A 16,675-nucleotide genomic window follows, 5' to 3' on the forward strand; every position below is an offset into this window, starting at 1 on the left:
TTTGGTAGCTTACCTTACAACTGTTGCTTGTAAGCCTGAAATTGATAGATATTCCCTCCTTTGCGGGAGCACTGCGGTAAGAATAAAACAATGAACTGAGTCTCTAAAACAATATCACCCATCATATGTGGCACGACAATAAGCACGGATATCTACCTGCAGACTCATCGTTCATCTTTCCCACGAACCAAATGGAGAACAGTATTTTTAATATTCTCTAGGAATTTTGACAGACCAACAGTTTGATGAAAAGAGCATGTTTAACAAGAACATATAACAATAGCTGACTTGGTTTGGGAAACACAACTGCAATCAAATATCGTTTATCATCCATCTGCGTGTGACAAGATGGGCATGCGCAGACGGTAGATAATGGCTTTAATTTTGTATAAATGATTATCGAATTTCTCCTTCTTTTTCTTTTTCTTCTTTTTTCCTTCGTCTTCGCTTTTTCACGTCAAAATCAGTTTAGTATACTAGTTTGCACGTTATTTCTATAGTACAATTAAATGGATTTCAGGAAAAATAACGCCAACAGACTGGTTGCCATTGCCATTGAAGCTTCAAAAATGATGCTTTGTTTGTTCACCCTTAGCAATCATTTTCTCAGGCTCGGTGGGTTTCCATGTCGTCAATTTAATGAAGTTCTGCCTTTTCGGAAATCATTCAGAACGAACACAGAGCCCAAACCTTTGTGTAAAAGTCCCTCCTCTTCTAGAGATTGGAGGTAATTCCCAATTAAAGATTAACCGTGGCTTTCAACTCGCTCGTTAAAAATGTTTTTTAAAGCTGATTATGGTAAAGAAAAGCCCCAGTCAAAACTAAGGGACAAAAATATTTTTGAAGAATTCTTATTGATTGCAAGTTAAACTTGAATCAAAGTTCCTGTTAACCCAAGATTAGCTTCATCGGGCTTTGAACAACTGGGCCCAGAAAGGTTGAATGTGATTCAAGGAACAGAAAAACAGCACACTAACACAGTTAAGTTTGGGAAGTGAATGGTTTCCAGATCTGACAGAGCGCAGATTTGATATTTTAGGTGTAGCCTAATCTCTGATCGCGTGACTACCGCTGGAAGTCACTGCCGCGTTGAAGTCACTTTCCAGTGCTGTGTTCCTACCCCCCTCAGAGAAGTTAATTTGTCAAGAAAGGCCTCCGCCGTTTATTACCAAAAAACGACATGTTTATTTTTATAGAAATTTCATTTAACTTTCTCTCCCCTTCTACATTCAAAAAGTAGAACATTAGTCATATTGTTGTATAAGGGATACCAATTTACCTCTCAATTCAGTACGTGATCAAATCCTTTATTGTAGCCATTTAAACAAAGGTTACTGAGCAATACCTTTTAGTGCTTTGTTTTTACGTGTTGTTTATCATTTCCGTCTTTCCAACGTTCGTGATAATTCCATGGTAATGTGTTAATAGCTAAAGATATTTTCACTTTGTCGCATATTTATCATCCGGAATGATTAGCATTATCATAACTAGTGATCTCTTTATGAAAGAACAGCGCGTAAACAAAGCATGTCATTTCGCTCTCGGCTCTAACAATGATGAAGGATACAGCGAAGATCTTACTGATTTTGCAGCTTTCACTAAGGATTGGTGAGTACAACATAAAAAGTATGCGCTACGGAAAAATTTTGCAGTTATGGTTCACAGCTTTTAAGGACAAGAATCTACTGGCCAGCATTAACTGTTTCAATATTTAAAAAATCGAAAGCGTTTCGTTCAATTTCAATATCAGGTTTGTCCACAACTGACCGTGTCACAGTGAATCGTCTTATGCAACAACGGCAAAAGAGGCTATAACTTTGGTACAAGTCGAGCGCTTCTTCTTAGCGAAAACGCGAGGTACAGACAGCGCTCTTGTCTGTAATCTTCCAAAAACTAACTTTTTAGGAAGTCTGCTTCAGAGAACCATCGACAGCCGTTTTGATATTTTAAAACCTTGGAAAATATTTCTGGTCGCCGTCACACAGAAAAAAATGGTGTTAAAAAATTTTAGGAATCGCCTGGATAAACACGAGTAATAAGACATGGTTGATGGCTATCAATAGTACGAGAGAATTTTTGGGCTATGCCCAACGGAGGCCTTGCAAAGGAAAGTCCGAAAAAAGACCACTCGCAATGGCCAAACAGAACAAGAAAGAAGCTACCCGAAATCATAAGTTGGCTGGTTAGAAAACAAATTGCGTACTGCCTTCATTCCAGCTCTGGTAACTCCTTGGAAATTTATGCCAACTGGCAGCGTAGTGTATTTTCATTTATTAATTAATTTATGTATACATTCATAAGGAACCCTCAATTGCGAGCTACAGATGGAGCACTCTTTATCAACTATAGAATTTAAGAACACTAATTCGTCCAGTATTTTGGACTTTTTCTTCGTGGTTTTCGTCGTGCTTATTTTTGAACGCCTAAGTAAACGTGCTGCTTCCTGTCAGATGTTATTGCTTGTTTCTTCCGTTCTTAATTTCACTTGCCTCTTCAGTAGGATTAGGCTGAAAGCTAAAGGAAAACAAGTTTTTAAAACACTTCTTTAAAATATACATTTATGACAGGTCCAATACTTACGCAACATGACTCATGAAATCTGATTGGTGAATAGTTATATATTGGCCCTCTGACTGCATCGATTTATTAGTAATTCGGCTTTCCCTTATTGAAGAAAAAGTAAACAATTTATACAGACGAGGGAAAACGACCAGGTGTTTTAAAAAATGAAAACAGGTCAACTATCAAAAAACGTAAATCCAAGACTGAGTTGCATTTATTAAATGGCCTTTGAGTTAGCCATCGAATTTAGTCTCCGAGAAGCTCAGTATTTAGAGCATCTGATCAGTGTTCGGAAAGTCATCGTTCGATTCCCGTCGCGCAGAGTCTATTTTTTTCTTTGTCATGATGAACACAACATTTTTCGCAGAAACAGAAAATATGTTGAAAACAAACAATTAACCTTGTAGACTTTTTTTCATGTAACCGCGTTATATTTCAAATGCGAGTGCGGGTGTGCGGCCTCATGCTTTCACCTGTTTTCGTATGTTTGGAAATCCATGAAAACACGAGACACTTGCTTTTTTTCTCTCACAAAACAATCACCGGGCATTGTTATTAAAAAAAAAAAACTGAATAATTTTCCGAGAGATTTTTTTTCCAAAAATATAACTAAATAAATAAATTTATACGTACTATACATGACAGTTCAAACCTCGAAGTGTTTATTTTCTTTGACTCTAGTTTCTCCATCTAGAGAAAAGACAAATGCTTGAAGGAAGTGGTAGGGAAACCTACTAATAAATGCGACGGGGAGGGAGCATTACAATGCTCAAGTAATCAAGGCTATCGTTCGGGTATCTGGCATTCTTTATGTCCGTAGACCTCATACGGACCTGTACTAAACCGATTTACCTCTCGGCATAGTTGATTCAAATAATCAAGGGGGAGCATGCGACGGACAACAATGTAGCATCCCAGACAGGGAGAGAGTATAGTAACATTTCTGGCCTGTTCGTTTTTTAGAAACACCATTTAGATCGGAATTGGTAGTTGTGTTCTGGAACGCGTTCCGTTTTTGAAATGAACGAAACAGCCTTTTGGTATGATTAGGAGGATGAACAAAACTTGATCAGTTCTTTACCCTAAAAAATTCTCAGAGCAAAGACATAAAACAGGTAATTTTGTATGTGGATTTATACTTCTAGCTCATGACAGAGAACAGAAGAGCTGATTATATGGAACAGATGGGGGGGGGGGGAGATATTGTTGTATTACGAAGTTGCTGCCATATATGGGAGTGTCTGTGATATCCACTAATTCCTCTAAATGTCTTTCCATAATCTAGATACATTTCTAGGCTGTGACTCTCCTCTTGGTATGGAAGATAAAACAATTCCAGACTCTGCTATCAAAGCTACTACAGCTGTAAGTATGGTCTTTTTTTGTGTGTCTAGATAAAGGGATTTTTTTTAATTATATTCAGGTGACTTTTTTATCATTTATCATGAAGTTCAAAGTGTTGAACACTTACTTGGCTAAAGGGGAGAGGTACCAATACTATGAGTAACATTTTCGTGCCGCTTTCTTTACTTAACTTGATAAATTGCTTGTCACAACTTCACCTCTCAACGAGCTCAAAGTTCTGTTCGCAACTGAGTTACTGCGACAGACAAGTACTCAATTGGAATCACAATTTAACTAACTACAAACTCGAATATTCACAATTAACTACTCTGATCTGTAGATATGTTTGGGTTGACCTACTGTGGAAACTTTCAGAATTCTTTTTACCACAAGCAGTCTGGTAACGTCTCCTGCAAAGTGTTATTAAGCGCGATTGCATATTTCATAGCAAATGCCCTATATGTATTGCATATCATTGTAATAACTTTGACACGCGTAACTAAAGAGCTAAAGAGTGCTACTAAGGCCTTTTATGTGAATAAAAGGTGATCACGATCGAATGTTCTTGAAGTGCAAGGATCGCGAGCACGACGCAATGACCATTTAGTCCTCCCATATACCATATATAGGCATTTTATTCTTTTTTAGCTGCCAGTGGGATCGCCTGACCAAGCTAGGCTTAATCAAATTGAAGGATCGTGGATACCACAGACAAAGGACTTGGGACAATGGATTCAAGTGGATCTTGGCAACATCAGCATGGTTACAAAGATTGCAACCCAAGGTAGTCATAAAGAGGCGGACTGGGTGACTGAGTACATGGTTTCGTACAGTTTCGATGGTGGTTATTTCCATTTTTATCGACCAGCGTCAAATACTAGCTTTGACAAGGTACTTTTCGAACAATAAATGTGTAATTCAAAGAGATTCGAGGTATTTCGGGGTATCCAAATCGTTTGAGGACCTTTTTTAAAAAGGATTATCTGCGTAAGCTAACACAGTTCCATCTGTTTGGACAGTTTAACTGACTGACAATTAAAGTTGCAAGAAATTTTAGGGAACAGATTCTTAACCCCCTAACTCTAGTTGTTGTACCTTTTGAAAAATCTTAGCAGTAGACTACAGGTGTTATTTCGAATTTGTTCCTACACGAGAGAAAAATGTCCGTTTTATCCCTCGACACGATTCTTTGGGTACCCATGCATAGGTAACAATTATTCACCGAAGTGGAGGTGAATAATGATGGATTTTAACCGAGCCGCGAAGCGTCGAGGTAAATATCCATCACTTTCACCGACCGCTGAGGTGAATAATTGTTTTAGTTTATACCACATGTACACAAGCTGAATAACTAGTGGACCAAAAAAATATTTTATTTCTGACAATATACCGACAAATGCTATGAAATTTTAAAATCTCGCGCACCACGTGATAAGCGATTTCTTATTGTAGAAAGTTCCGTCTCGCTTTCTTGCAGACAAATAAAACTTTTGGAGACACTTGTTTTTCTGTGAAATTTGTCTTGTTGTTGAAACCATGCTGAAAAATATAAGATATTTCATTGTTTTGATTGTAATTTTAGTGCTCGGCAGTTTTCGCAAACAACGGATTGTATTTTCATTTTTCGCCTTAGAATATGAGGTTGAAAAGATTAAACAACTTATAATTACCATTTAATGCCTTCAAACCAAACTTTGTCACTGCATGATACTGAATCCCATCTGGGGCTCAGATTTTTTCTGTGTCCCCTTATGGTTGATTCTTTACATCTCCCTGTATTTTCCTTTATAAAACCAAACTTTGTTGCTAATTATGTATTTCTTTTAAAAGCCGCCTCCTTTATTGAAATAATTTTCTCTTAAGTAACCGTGTCGAAACGGGAAGTAATCTTGTTTCTCTTCGGCTGTTCGGAGGTGAAAAGTACTTGGCTAATCACCTCCGAGTTAGCCAATCAGCGCGCGCTAAAAGTACTATTCACTTGTGTAGTATATACTAATCTAAATTATGTTGGCAGTGAAGAAAATAAGTTAATGCCACCTTTTTTTCTTTTCATTTTTTTCTTATATTTAGGTATTTCAAGGTAACAGAGACAAGAATGTTTTTTACAACACATTCAACCCACCTATCGTTGCTCGCTTTATTCGTGTTCAGCCAATTAGATTCCGTGGATATATAGCCCTGAGAATGGAGTTCTACGGCTGTCGTTCGGGTATGTGGCATTCTTTATGCAAAGTCCGTGGACCTCATACGGACCTGTACTAAACCGATTTACCTCTCGGGGTAGTTGATTCAAATAATCTAAGTACCCTTAATGATAACACGCAGTATACTAACTATCATCTCTATATAAGGTCCGTGTATGAAGTTCACGATACAAAAAAAATGACTGGACCGAATCCTTGGTTCACTAACCACTATGGTGTGGGTGTCTTCAACGTTTGAGAAACGAAGGACTGCTAGTAGTCAACATGCGTCTCATTTTGCTAAACTGCTACAAGGTTTTTGTTTTTGTTTTTTGTTTGTTTGTTTGTTTGTTTGTTTGTTTGTTTGTTTTTTCATTTTTTTTTTTTTCAAATAAAGGCTATCGTCAGAACACCCCGGTGAGATTGCAAAATTGAATAAGAAAAGAAAAAAGGAAATGAATTTTCACTTAGAGTGGTGATACTGATTAACTGGCCAAAGTAGCAAGTGTTTAAATGTTAAAAAAACGTGTCTTGCCTGTTACTTACAGCGAAATACTAAAACTTAACGCTATTATTTCTTAGGTTTTCCAACACCTAAGCCTCCGGTTTGTGAAGCAGGTTTGGGGTTGGAAACAAATGCCATTCCTGACTCGTCACTGACGGCTTCAAGTGTGTTGGACCCTTTTACACCCGAAAACGGAAGGCTTCATTCGTACGAAAAACCAGGAACCTTGAATAAACCTGGACCATTTGGAGGATGGAGGGCATCATCTAATGGAAGAGATGGCAGCTGGTTTCAGGTGGACTTTAAGAATTGGACTAAAGTAACTAGAATCTCAACGCAGGGAAGTTCTTCTTTTCTGGAGTGGGTGACAAAATATACTGTGTCATATTCTTACGATGGAATATTCTTCAAGGATTACTCTAAGGTAATTACTTGTCAATTTCATTTGCTTGAGGAAGTTCGTGTCCAGACAACTGAAATTGTCACCCTTCGCATTGTAACAGTTTCTGAAGGGTATTATGGTTAACGATTACGCCAAGACTACTGCAACATCTCTTGAGATTAAGAAATGATGTTACAGACAGTCGAACCGTCTGGTAATGGAATGCAATCAAACTCAGTTGAACTCAACCAAATGACTGGGCTCGATTGTGCTTAATTACTGAACCAACTGAAGGCAATCGTTTAGTCTAAATTAACGGTCATAGAATGTTTTTACATACTTATAAACAGTGAATTAGAAATGATACCATCACACTCTCGTACATTTTTTTTTTTTTGGAACTTTCAAAATCAATGTTTGATCTACATAATAACACTGTAACACATTCCACAAATTGCACAGATTGGATAACATGCACTGAAACTTCTGCCCGTCGATTTCGCATATTTTTGTGCCACATTAAATTTTGTACAAATTGAACAACATGCACTGGGGAAATTCACAGCTGTCTATTTTCGTGCCGAATTTATGGTCAAACGAACGTAATCGAAAGTTAGCAATTTGATCATTTTTATCAATTACACCAAATCATGACGAATGCATTCGAACGTCCTATTAGTGAGATAAACGGGGTAGCAAGCTGAGTATCCTGTCCTTGCCAACCTCTTGATGGCTTTGAGGCATAGACAGCGTATAGGTTGCATAGCAAGATCTGGGGTTGTTTTATCTCTGTTGATGGAGCTCTATCTGGAAGATTAAGTGGCAAGATAAGGCCCCTAATACGGAAGTCTGAACCCTTATGAACTTTCGGTAATTGAACTATCTGGACTCAACTATGGTGGGATATAAGGATAGTAGGAAACGCCACAGAGCAGAATGCTCATGGCAGAACTGTATGGCTAACACGATACCACAGTCATCAGGTTGGCGGGTTTGAAGGGTGAGAAGGAAACTAAATAGCAACACCCCAGATTCTATGTGTGGCCGAAGCTGTTACTCAGGGATGGGACATACGCACCATCAGGAAACGACCCACAGGTCTGACCTGTTGAGAAAAAATACGTCAACAATAAAAGGAGACGCGATAATAATCGAGTTATTTCGCTTGAATTTGCTGTTCAACAGTTCTATCTTGTTCGATTTAATTGAACCCTATAAATCTAATGGATTCCACTTTGTCGAATTTTAAAAACTGTGCCCTGGGAATGGAACCGGCTTAAACTTGCGCGGGGCTCACACCAGTTAAATTACATGTTTAGCAAAACGGATTTTACTGAAACCTTATTTAGTTCACCATTTTTAACTTATCAAGCCGTTCACGCCATCCAAGCGAGTTATATGAATGTCAATGTAGCCTGGTCTTGATCCAAAAATACGTGAAACAACATGGTGGAAGATCGCAGCGAAATATTTCGAAATAATGATACAATAGTTACAATAGTTCCTTGTAAAGAGCTGACAAGGGTGATATCTTGCAGTTGAAATTTCAACTGTATGATATTCCCTTCTTCTCTGCTAGATTTGCTGCAAGGAGATTTCACAATACTGTCAAGTTGAGCCGAACAATCACACTAGCCACGCTAACGAGGTTTATACACTGTACGGACCATGTACTATGCTATCCATGCTATTTAACATGCGATAAAATATGGGTTGTCATCTAGTTTCGCTTAACTGCAACCATCTGTTCTATTTCAAGGTATTTGATGGCAACAATGACCAGTTTACAGTTGTGAGTCACAATCTGCAGAATCCCATTATTACACGGTACATACGAATCAACCCAGTAAGTTACCATACTGGCGTTGCATTGAGGGTTGACTTCTATGGTTGTAAATCTGGTAAGTATCTTTGCAGTTTCCCTTTTCCAGATTTACTAGCTATAGACAACAATGGAAATTTATAAAATATAGAGCACCTTCGCAGAAAACTAATAAGCACTAAAAGTTAATTGTACTTCCTGAAAAGGGTTTTTCGGCAGTGTTAATTCTAACTTGAATGGGAATATGGTGGGAGTTGCAGACAGTATCTGCCCGTACGGACTACTAATGTTTTAACATTTTGGTAATATTGAAGCAAAAATGGTCAATCTTTGCGATTTTGTAGGAAGCGATTTGGTCTCGCATATCATTTCTTTTCTGGAACTTATATTTCGATGGCAACCATAGATTGACAGACTATTTCAAATTTTGTATTTATCTTTTTATTCGTTATTTATTTATTTATTTTATTTTATTTTTTTATTTTGTTTTTTTTTTTTTACTTTTTTGAACTTTCTTCCAGGGAATTAACCTTTTTAGATGCTTTTGATTTCATTTAAATGTTTTCACTACTTTTGAGTCCCTCAGTACAGTAGTTTATAGACGTTTTAGAAATAAAATCCAAAACAGCAGATGGAAGATAGCGGCTGTTTTGCGATTCGCATTGAGTGAAGTCATCAGTTTAAGGTTGCGAACTTCAAATTAAGTATACCAGAATAAACGTTTTAAGGACACTGTCAATAACAAAGATGTCTAGAATACAACGATGCAAGATAATCTCATAAAAAATTCTTGGCGAAAGAGACTGATAAAGTTATTTAATTTGTGCCCCTTTTTTCAACACGCGACCTATAACTTAAAGATCAACAATTTCCGTTTTCACTGCTATCAGTTATCGCAAGGTAAGGCCCAGAAAAGAAGCTAAACTTAACGGGGTTACGTTGTTACGCTTTTGTTGGTAGATTCCAATCCAATTTATCAGTGTCATTATGAGTTCGCGTGTTAGTTAAAGACGCAGAAGGTAGGCGTCAAATGTTAGTTCCACAAAGAGGGGAAACACTTCTAGCCAATGGTCTGCTTAGAAGTTGGCTATACGTTGAATATTTACAAAGCGTTCGAAGACTGAGAATGATACAGTAAAACTCTACCTCATCACCAGCCTGTTAAAAATGTCTGTAACAAAGACAAGATATTTAAAAGACCTCGTTGTTTCAACCCCTCTAACCTAGGACGTGCTTAACAAAACCACAGACTTTGGGTCTTTTGGGGAATCGCATAAAGGTGGTGGTATAAATAGCGCTTTTAGCTTTCCAAGCTCACTCGCACCAGCGACCAATTTTTTTTCATTCTTCACTTACATGTGACAGGATTTCCAGGACCCAAAATAAGTAGTTGTAAGACACCACTGGGGATGGAAAACGGCCAAATAACAAAATATTTCATAGCAGCGTCCTCCCAAAGAAGTCCAACCGATGGCCCTGAAAATTCCAGGCTTCGCTTCAGCACAGGTTCCTGGATGCCACAAACAAGCGACAGGAATCAATGGCTTCAAGTCGACTTGCTAAATAAGACGCAAATTTCCGGCCTTTCTACACAGGGTCATCCCAATGACACTTTTTGGGTGAAGAGTTTTTCACTCCGATACAGTAACAATGGTGTCTTTTTTAAAGTATATACACCAGAGCAACAATCCAAGGTAAAACTAAAAAAATAGGATGCTTATTAACCACAGTCAGCTATGACTGAATTAAAGATCATTGCATAGGGTATAATGTTTTTCGTTGATTAGAGGGTAACTGTAGCTTGTTGTATTATATTATATCAGCCATGTTCCTTCCCCCTCCCCCAACCTTCATCCGTTACCATTTCTTTATGCGCCGCTTGCCACCATCCGAATGTCTGCATCTGAAAATGTGGAAGAGAACTAAGGCCTTGCTTACATGAAAGGAAGATGGCGTGGTATCCCGTCATAACCAAGCCAAAACGTTGCCTGCCTCAAAATGTAAAAATCCTAGCCTGTGTGAAGCATGTCATGGCTTTAAAATGAATGCTCCACAATTGACTTTTTCCTCGATAATCAAAGCCATCTCACTTCAAAACAATATATTTAATAGCAAAATGCATAGACATTAGCCAGACGAATTTCTTTACGGCTTTTCACAGCAATCTACCACGAAACTAATGTAATCTCGCGTGAACTTTCACATGAAAGAGAGAGAGCCCGCTTGGGAGGGTGATCCGGTCTAAAATGTAGATACTGCAATACGTTTTGTAAAATAATGGATGAAAAGTAACAGTTCAGGAACGTTCGCTTTGGTGAGTGACCAAGTCGGTCCGCCGCCGACCCTAAATGCAAACTGGGCTTCGAGGTGTTTGCCATTCATCGCTGACTTCTCGCGAGCCGTTTCTCCCATTCACTGCTAATTGACAAGTAAACCTGTAGGAGTAGAGGCTATGCATCTAAGAAATCATCTTTTAAGGTGCAAATGAAAGGAGAAAGTAGTCAGACCGAAATCATTTTTATATATCTTCAGTTCTCTCCCCTTGTATGTTTTCAAATTCGGTTTCACTAGTAAACTTTTGGAAATGTCACTCCTCAATGAGCTCGTATCAAAGATATTTTCAAATGAACTACTGTTAATAAATAATTATTAAAAGAGTTAGCTGAGTTACCCTGTTTTGTTGTTGTTGTTGTTGTTGTTGTTGTTGTTGTTAAAAGATATTTTTTTTTGTTTTTTGTTGTTGTTGTTTAAAGATCTTTTCAGGTAACACAGATCAATACAACCTCGTCAGTCATGCGTTGATACCACCAATAAGAGCACGGTACCTCAGAATCATTCCAGAGTCCTGGAACACTGAAATAGCTTTGAGGGTTGAGCTCTATGGCTGCGGAAAAAGTAAGAATTATTTCAATAATTCAAACTTAAAAGTTTGTCGATCCTCAATGAAAAGGCCAGATATTTTGGAAGCCTCCCAACCGTCCGTCATTTACGAGCATTGAAATGATTTATTTTATGCTTTCGTTTATACAGAGAATGGTAATTTCTCTCCTTGGAGCGATTGGTCCCCGTGTTCTGTGACGTGTGGGCTCGGAAGCCGCTCAAGGAACCGTTCCTGTACTAGACCTCCACCAGGTCCTTACGGAGATGACTGCTCTCGCTTGGGACCCAACATCATGATAGTGCCATGCAACCTTAAACTGTGCCCAGGTAGTGTACTGGATAGTTAAATGGATAGTTAAAACAAGACAAATTCACAGTTTATAGTAAGTTAATCCCGAATTGATTTATCGATTTCAGTGTTTTTTCATCGATTTATCGATTTCGTTAGCAGCGCACAATGGCGGACATGCACACGTCGCAGGCACACTCTTTTTACATCTTCTTTTCAAGGCCTTAAAAATAAGCTCTTTGCCCCTATACTATCATACTATCAATCCTACCTACTGTTAGGACTGCTCGCAGTTGGTCGGCCTCGAATGGTTGCTTTATAGGACCACTGTATCTATGTGGTGCAATATGAACTGCAGATGAAACAATCAATACATGAAAGACCATCGCATTCCCACTTTCAAGTTGTTTTCGCTTTAGAGCAAGTTGGTAAACAGTTGTGAAAAGAAATCATGAAAACATTTGGGGCTCCAAGTCGATTCGTGCCCTCGTCTAAAGGGCAAACATTGTCTTTTGTTTTAACCTTTGTCTGATGTAGTGAATGGCAATTTCTCGCATAGGAGTGATTGGTCGTCATGTTCAGTGACGTGTGGTCGTCATGAAGACGGAATTTCCCCCAATATCATAGGGGAAGGGGTTAGGGAGGGAGATGCAATAGTATGCCGAAGTCTCACCTACATGTGTGAGGAAAGCAACTGGTATAAAGAGGGGTCAAAAAGTTGAGGAAGACCCCTGTTGATGTAATTCGTAGCAAAACTGTGTAGAGAACTAGTTAACAATTCATTTTTTCCAGGCTCAAGGCGAATCACGACATATGTCTTCACTTCTACTGGAATTCTTGTGGCATTAGCTTTGTTCGCTGCTTTATTGAAGTATTTTTTCCTCCACAAGAAAAGAATATCTTTCCCAGGTATGGTATTGTAATTAGCTCGAGTTCAAAATACTGCAACCATACATTTTTGTGTGTCTGGCAATCTTGTAGAAGCATAATTAAATTGTTTTTCATCCTTATCGTATGTAAATTTAAAAAGCTGCGTGTACTAATGGGCACTGCTAATACGGAGTATTCCATCATAAATTCACGAGAGTTTTGTTCTGTATGCCCGTCTGAATCGCCACGTTTTCTCAAAAATGGCGGACGTGAGGTACAGCAACTTTATGCCTTTGGCTCGATTTGCTTTTTTAGATCTTGCTTTAGTTCCAACTCAAGATAACCTATGCTAAAGGAATATTTGGGGATGTATCCTGCCGTTCAGTTAGGTTGTTGATTAGATTTTTTGGGCGATGATTTAGGAATAAATGTTTTGCAGCAGCTTCAATTTTCTTCGTTACTTGCGTTGGCCCACTTGTCTATTTAATGGCCCTTTATTTAAAAACACCAAAACACTCAATAAAACATTCTGACATAAATGTTTAGTATGGTCCTCAGTAACATCAAAAAGAGTTTTAAAGTGATGACGTCACAACAACTAACTTTAAGAAATTATGGGATTTGTTAGTATATTCAGAAACAGCACGATGAAAAATTTCTACCTACCAAAAATCAGCATCTTATTGCAATTTGGGGGCGAGATGTTAGCTCTCTTACGCCCCAATGACTCCATACAAATCCTTCTAATTTTGTCTCAGTTCTTAACGTTTGGAACTGAGACAAAATTAAAAAGCAACACAATCACTTTAGAACTCTATTATGGCCAATGGGTGAACTGTAATTTCGCACGAGTCATACAGGCCTGTCATTTCTGCAATAAACTCGCCAAGTTTAAGTTTATGACTAGCTAATGAGAGCTGTACAAGATTAACTTCCTGAGGACCTTAGAAAGTTCTCCGAGCCTTTTGAGAGCCAAAACGAAGACCCCCTTGTATGAAACGGCAGCCACATGCCTGCTGAACAAAATTAGCGAATAATCACATTGTTGAACACCATTTAAGAAACAAACCACTTAATCAACCAGGACTCTACTAAATACGCTGCCTAGCCTGTTAAGGAATCGGTCTGGAAAGTGGGGGGTTTACTAACTTAGTACAAGCACCCTAAACCGTTTCGGTGACTATATGTTCCTCACTAACGACTTAATAAGACAGACAAAGAATAAACAAGCCGACTTAGTTTGCTACTAAACGACGTTGACCAATCAGTTCAATAACCAGAGGCGTAATACAAACTATGACCATTCACAATCACTTGACTTTGATTATAACTTCCGTTCAGGTTGTAAAAACATCAATGAAGGTCAATAACAACAGTTTTCCGGCCACACTCACCCGAACGATCTTACATTTCCCATTTGCTGCTATCGTGAAAGGCGTTGTTTCTGTTAGTCACTATTGTACACTTTCCTATTTTTCTTCATCCTTTTACATCATAAAAAAATATTATTTTTATGTTCTTCTTTTCATGGTTTTTCAAATTATACTCTAACAAAGATACTCTGTAAACTGTCTGAACTTTGTGTAATTTGTAAACATCTTCTTTCATTTCACATTTCAGGCGAAAGTTTTTGCTCTGGTAAGTACTTCCCTCTCCTGACAACTGAATTATCGAATGACATGCAACGGTCGACTATAATACTAAATTTAATTGGTTAATTTGTGTTCTATCTACGCAGAATTCGCGTACCACGCTTTTGTAATATACAATCAAGAAGATTCTCACTGGGTGACGGGAAAGCTTCTTCCTCTGCTGGAAGAACAGCATCATTTAAAATGCTGCGTACACTACAGAGACTTTGCACCTGGAAAACCCTTCCAAGAAAGCATGGCGGAAAGTGTATACAACAGCTACAAAGTCATAGCAGTGCTGTCAATCAATTTCCTTAAGAGTAACTACTGCAGCTACGAACTAAACATTGCAAAGTATCGCCTTTTGAACAGAAGAGATGACAGCCTGGTTATTATAAGAATTGACAATGAAGATTGCCGTAAGCTTCCTAAAGAGTTAAGAAAGAGAAATTTTATTGACTATTCTAATCCATTAGAAAGACCTCTGTGGGAACACAGACTGCTTACATTTCTCGGTGTTCCGGACGATTACAGTGACCGAGGACATACTGTGAAGGTAAACTGCGAAGACATCGACAGTAGCAGTGATTTTCCCATCATCAATGAAAATCCTCCAAGAAACGAGGGCGAAGAACTAAACAGTGCAATTAAAACGATTAACATCGTGAACCAAACTAGTTCTTTCTTTTGGCCCTGTTATCCATACTACAGCTCGTCAAAACACAAAGACGGGGAAGCAGAAGAAACGTGACTAAGGAGGACGAACTTGTTATAAAATTTCGCCTAACGTAAAACGCCAATGTGTAGTTATCACCAAGAAGACAAGGCAAGTCGAATGCAAATTCTAAAGAACAATATATCAGATTCTGACATGCTCCGGTCTATAAATTTCTGTCCTCAAAGATTGAGAACCTCTGTATGTGCTTTTAGTTGTTGCAATTTTTTTTTTTTTTTTTTTGTAATTATTGCGGGAAAACTGCAATTCATGACTTCCTATATTGTTTCTGCTCACACGAGGAACTGCTGCAAAAGCAAAATGGATTTGCAAAAACGCTTGTTACATATTGGATACACATTTTTGACCCCACCACGTGACAAGCTTACCAAAGGCGTATTTACAAAAAAAAATATTGGAAAGCAGAGTGGAAAAACCGCAGCGCATGCATGATGACTCTCGTAGATGACAATTTCAAAATGGCGGCGTGGTGCTGGGTTTTGTCACGCACTTGGAGATCAGTTTATGACCTCTAACATGAGTTGAACTTCGAGTTTAGTGACTTTGAGAAAAAGGAGGCTACCTTGGAAGGAAATCGGACGTTCTTTTGCAGACCTTTCTTGCCAATGATCTCCGTCGTTCTCGGCAAGATCTGAATGCAGTTTCGTTTATTTTATCCGGTCTGTTCTTAGAGAAAATATGAAAACCGTCTTTTTTTTCCCCGCGATGACATTTTTGTAATACTGTTAAAAGATAAATACCCCAAATGCTGGCAAATATGTTGTTACAATGTATTCTTCCCTCCTAAGTATAACTCCAATATGTAAAAAAGTTTGCATTGACTTAAAAACAATTAAAACAAACGTTTGGTAAAACGCTGAAAGACGTTTCGATCTAAGAGCTGGTGTGTTCATCAGTTATGATGGAGTGAGAAAGCGTAATAAAAGTCGAAAATCATTGCAAATGTACTACGGACCACTACGGGTGGGAGGAAACAGCAAATTAACAAGGGGATGCGTACATTTCAGGAATGTTTGCTTCAAACGTTTGCCCTTTTTGTGTTACCATGATTTAGAGAAATTTCACAGGCTGCATGGATTGTAAGAATAGTTAAGCAGATTGTCGAGCGACTAGTTTGGATACATGTTTGTCATTTCTTTCAACGTGTTCGCGAAATCGGTCGCCTAAGTCTCCTTCCCGTCTCACAAATGTATGAATTCTTGCATAAAGTACATTTTATGCAATAGATAACTCCATTGTCAATACGGGCCGACACCCCGCTCAAAAAAATGACCAACAATCCTCACTACAAAAGTCACAGAAGGAACAGGAGAGGATTCCATTTGCCATCACCTTTCATCCACATAACCGTGAAGTCAAAAGTATCATTTTGAAGAATTCAAGTGGCTTCAAAATGACTGGTACACGTTTTTCACAACATTCACTGATTTGATTCAAATGCGATAAAAACATATTAACTTTCTAGTTAGAA

The 16,675-nt window shown here is 38.3% G+C and overlaps 2 protein-coding genes across 2 annotated transcripts in view; both read left to right on the forward strand.

Annotated features, from left to right (window-relative positions):
- The first annotated feature begins 1,522 nt into the window (after window positions 1–1,522).
- The window catches only part of LOC146479902 (uncharacterized), a 76,360-nt gene continuing 61,207 nt past the window's right edge, over window positions 1,523–16,675 (forward strand). The window contains exons 1-8 of the mRNA XM_085110754.1: window positions 1,523–1,608; window positions 3,848–3,927; window positions 4,555–4,797; window positions 5,977–6,115; window positions 6,672–7,018; window positions 8,736–8,877; window positions 10,164–10,492; window positions 11,552–11,693. Of these exons, the coding sequence (XP_084966880.1) occupies window positions 1,554–1,608; window positions 3,848–3,927; window positions 4,555–4,797; window positions 5,977–6,115; window positions 6,672–7,018; window positions 8,736–8,877; window positions 10,164–10,492; window positions 11,552–11,693 (1,477 nt within the window). The 5' untranslated portion in view covers window positions 1,523–1,553. The remainder of the gene's footprint in view (window positions 1,609–3,847; window positions 3,928–4,554; window positions 4,798–5,976; window positions 6,116–6,671; window positions 7,019–8,735; window positions 8,878–10,163; window positions 10,493–11,551; window positions 11,694–16,675) is intronic.
- On the forward strand, window positions 13,010–16,076 carry LOC146479903 (uncharacterized). Its single transcript, XM_085110275.1, has 3 exons — window positions 13,010–13,111; window positions 14,289–14,475; window positions 14,576–16,076. The coding sequence occupies exons 1-3, from the start codon at window positions 13,010–13,012 to the stop codon at window positions 15,217–15,219; spliced, it is 933 nt and encodes a 310-aa protein (XP_084966401.1). The 3' UTR covers window positions 15,220–16,076.

The sequence above is a fragment of the Pavona decussata genome, unplaced genomic scaffold (assembly GCF_977016875.1).
Source record: "Pavona decussata unplaced genomic scaffold, jaPavDecu1.1 SCAFFOLD_58, whole genome shotgun sequence".
Classification (NCBI taxonomy): domain Eukaryota; kingdom Metazoa; phylum Cnidaria; class Anthozoa; order Scleractinia; family Agariciidae; genus Pavona; species Pavona decussata.

Excerpts from the sequence above, each read along its gene's own strand:
- LOC146479903 (XM_085110275.1), top strand. The coding sequence starts at position 13,010 with ATGGGCACTGCTAATACGGAGTATTCCATCATAAATTCACGAGAGTTT. Across the intron at positions 13,112-14,288 it reads TCAAAAATGGCGGACGTGAG|TCACTATTGTACACTTTCCT; the intron begins GTACAGCAACTT and ends TGTTTCTGTTAG. Across the intron at positions 14,476-14,575 it reads AGGCGAAAGTTTTTGCTCTG|AATTCGCGTACCACGCTTTT; the intron begins GTAAGTACTTCC and ends CTATCTACGCAG.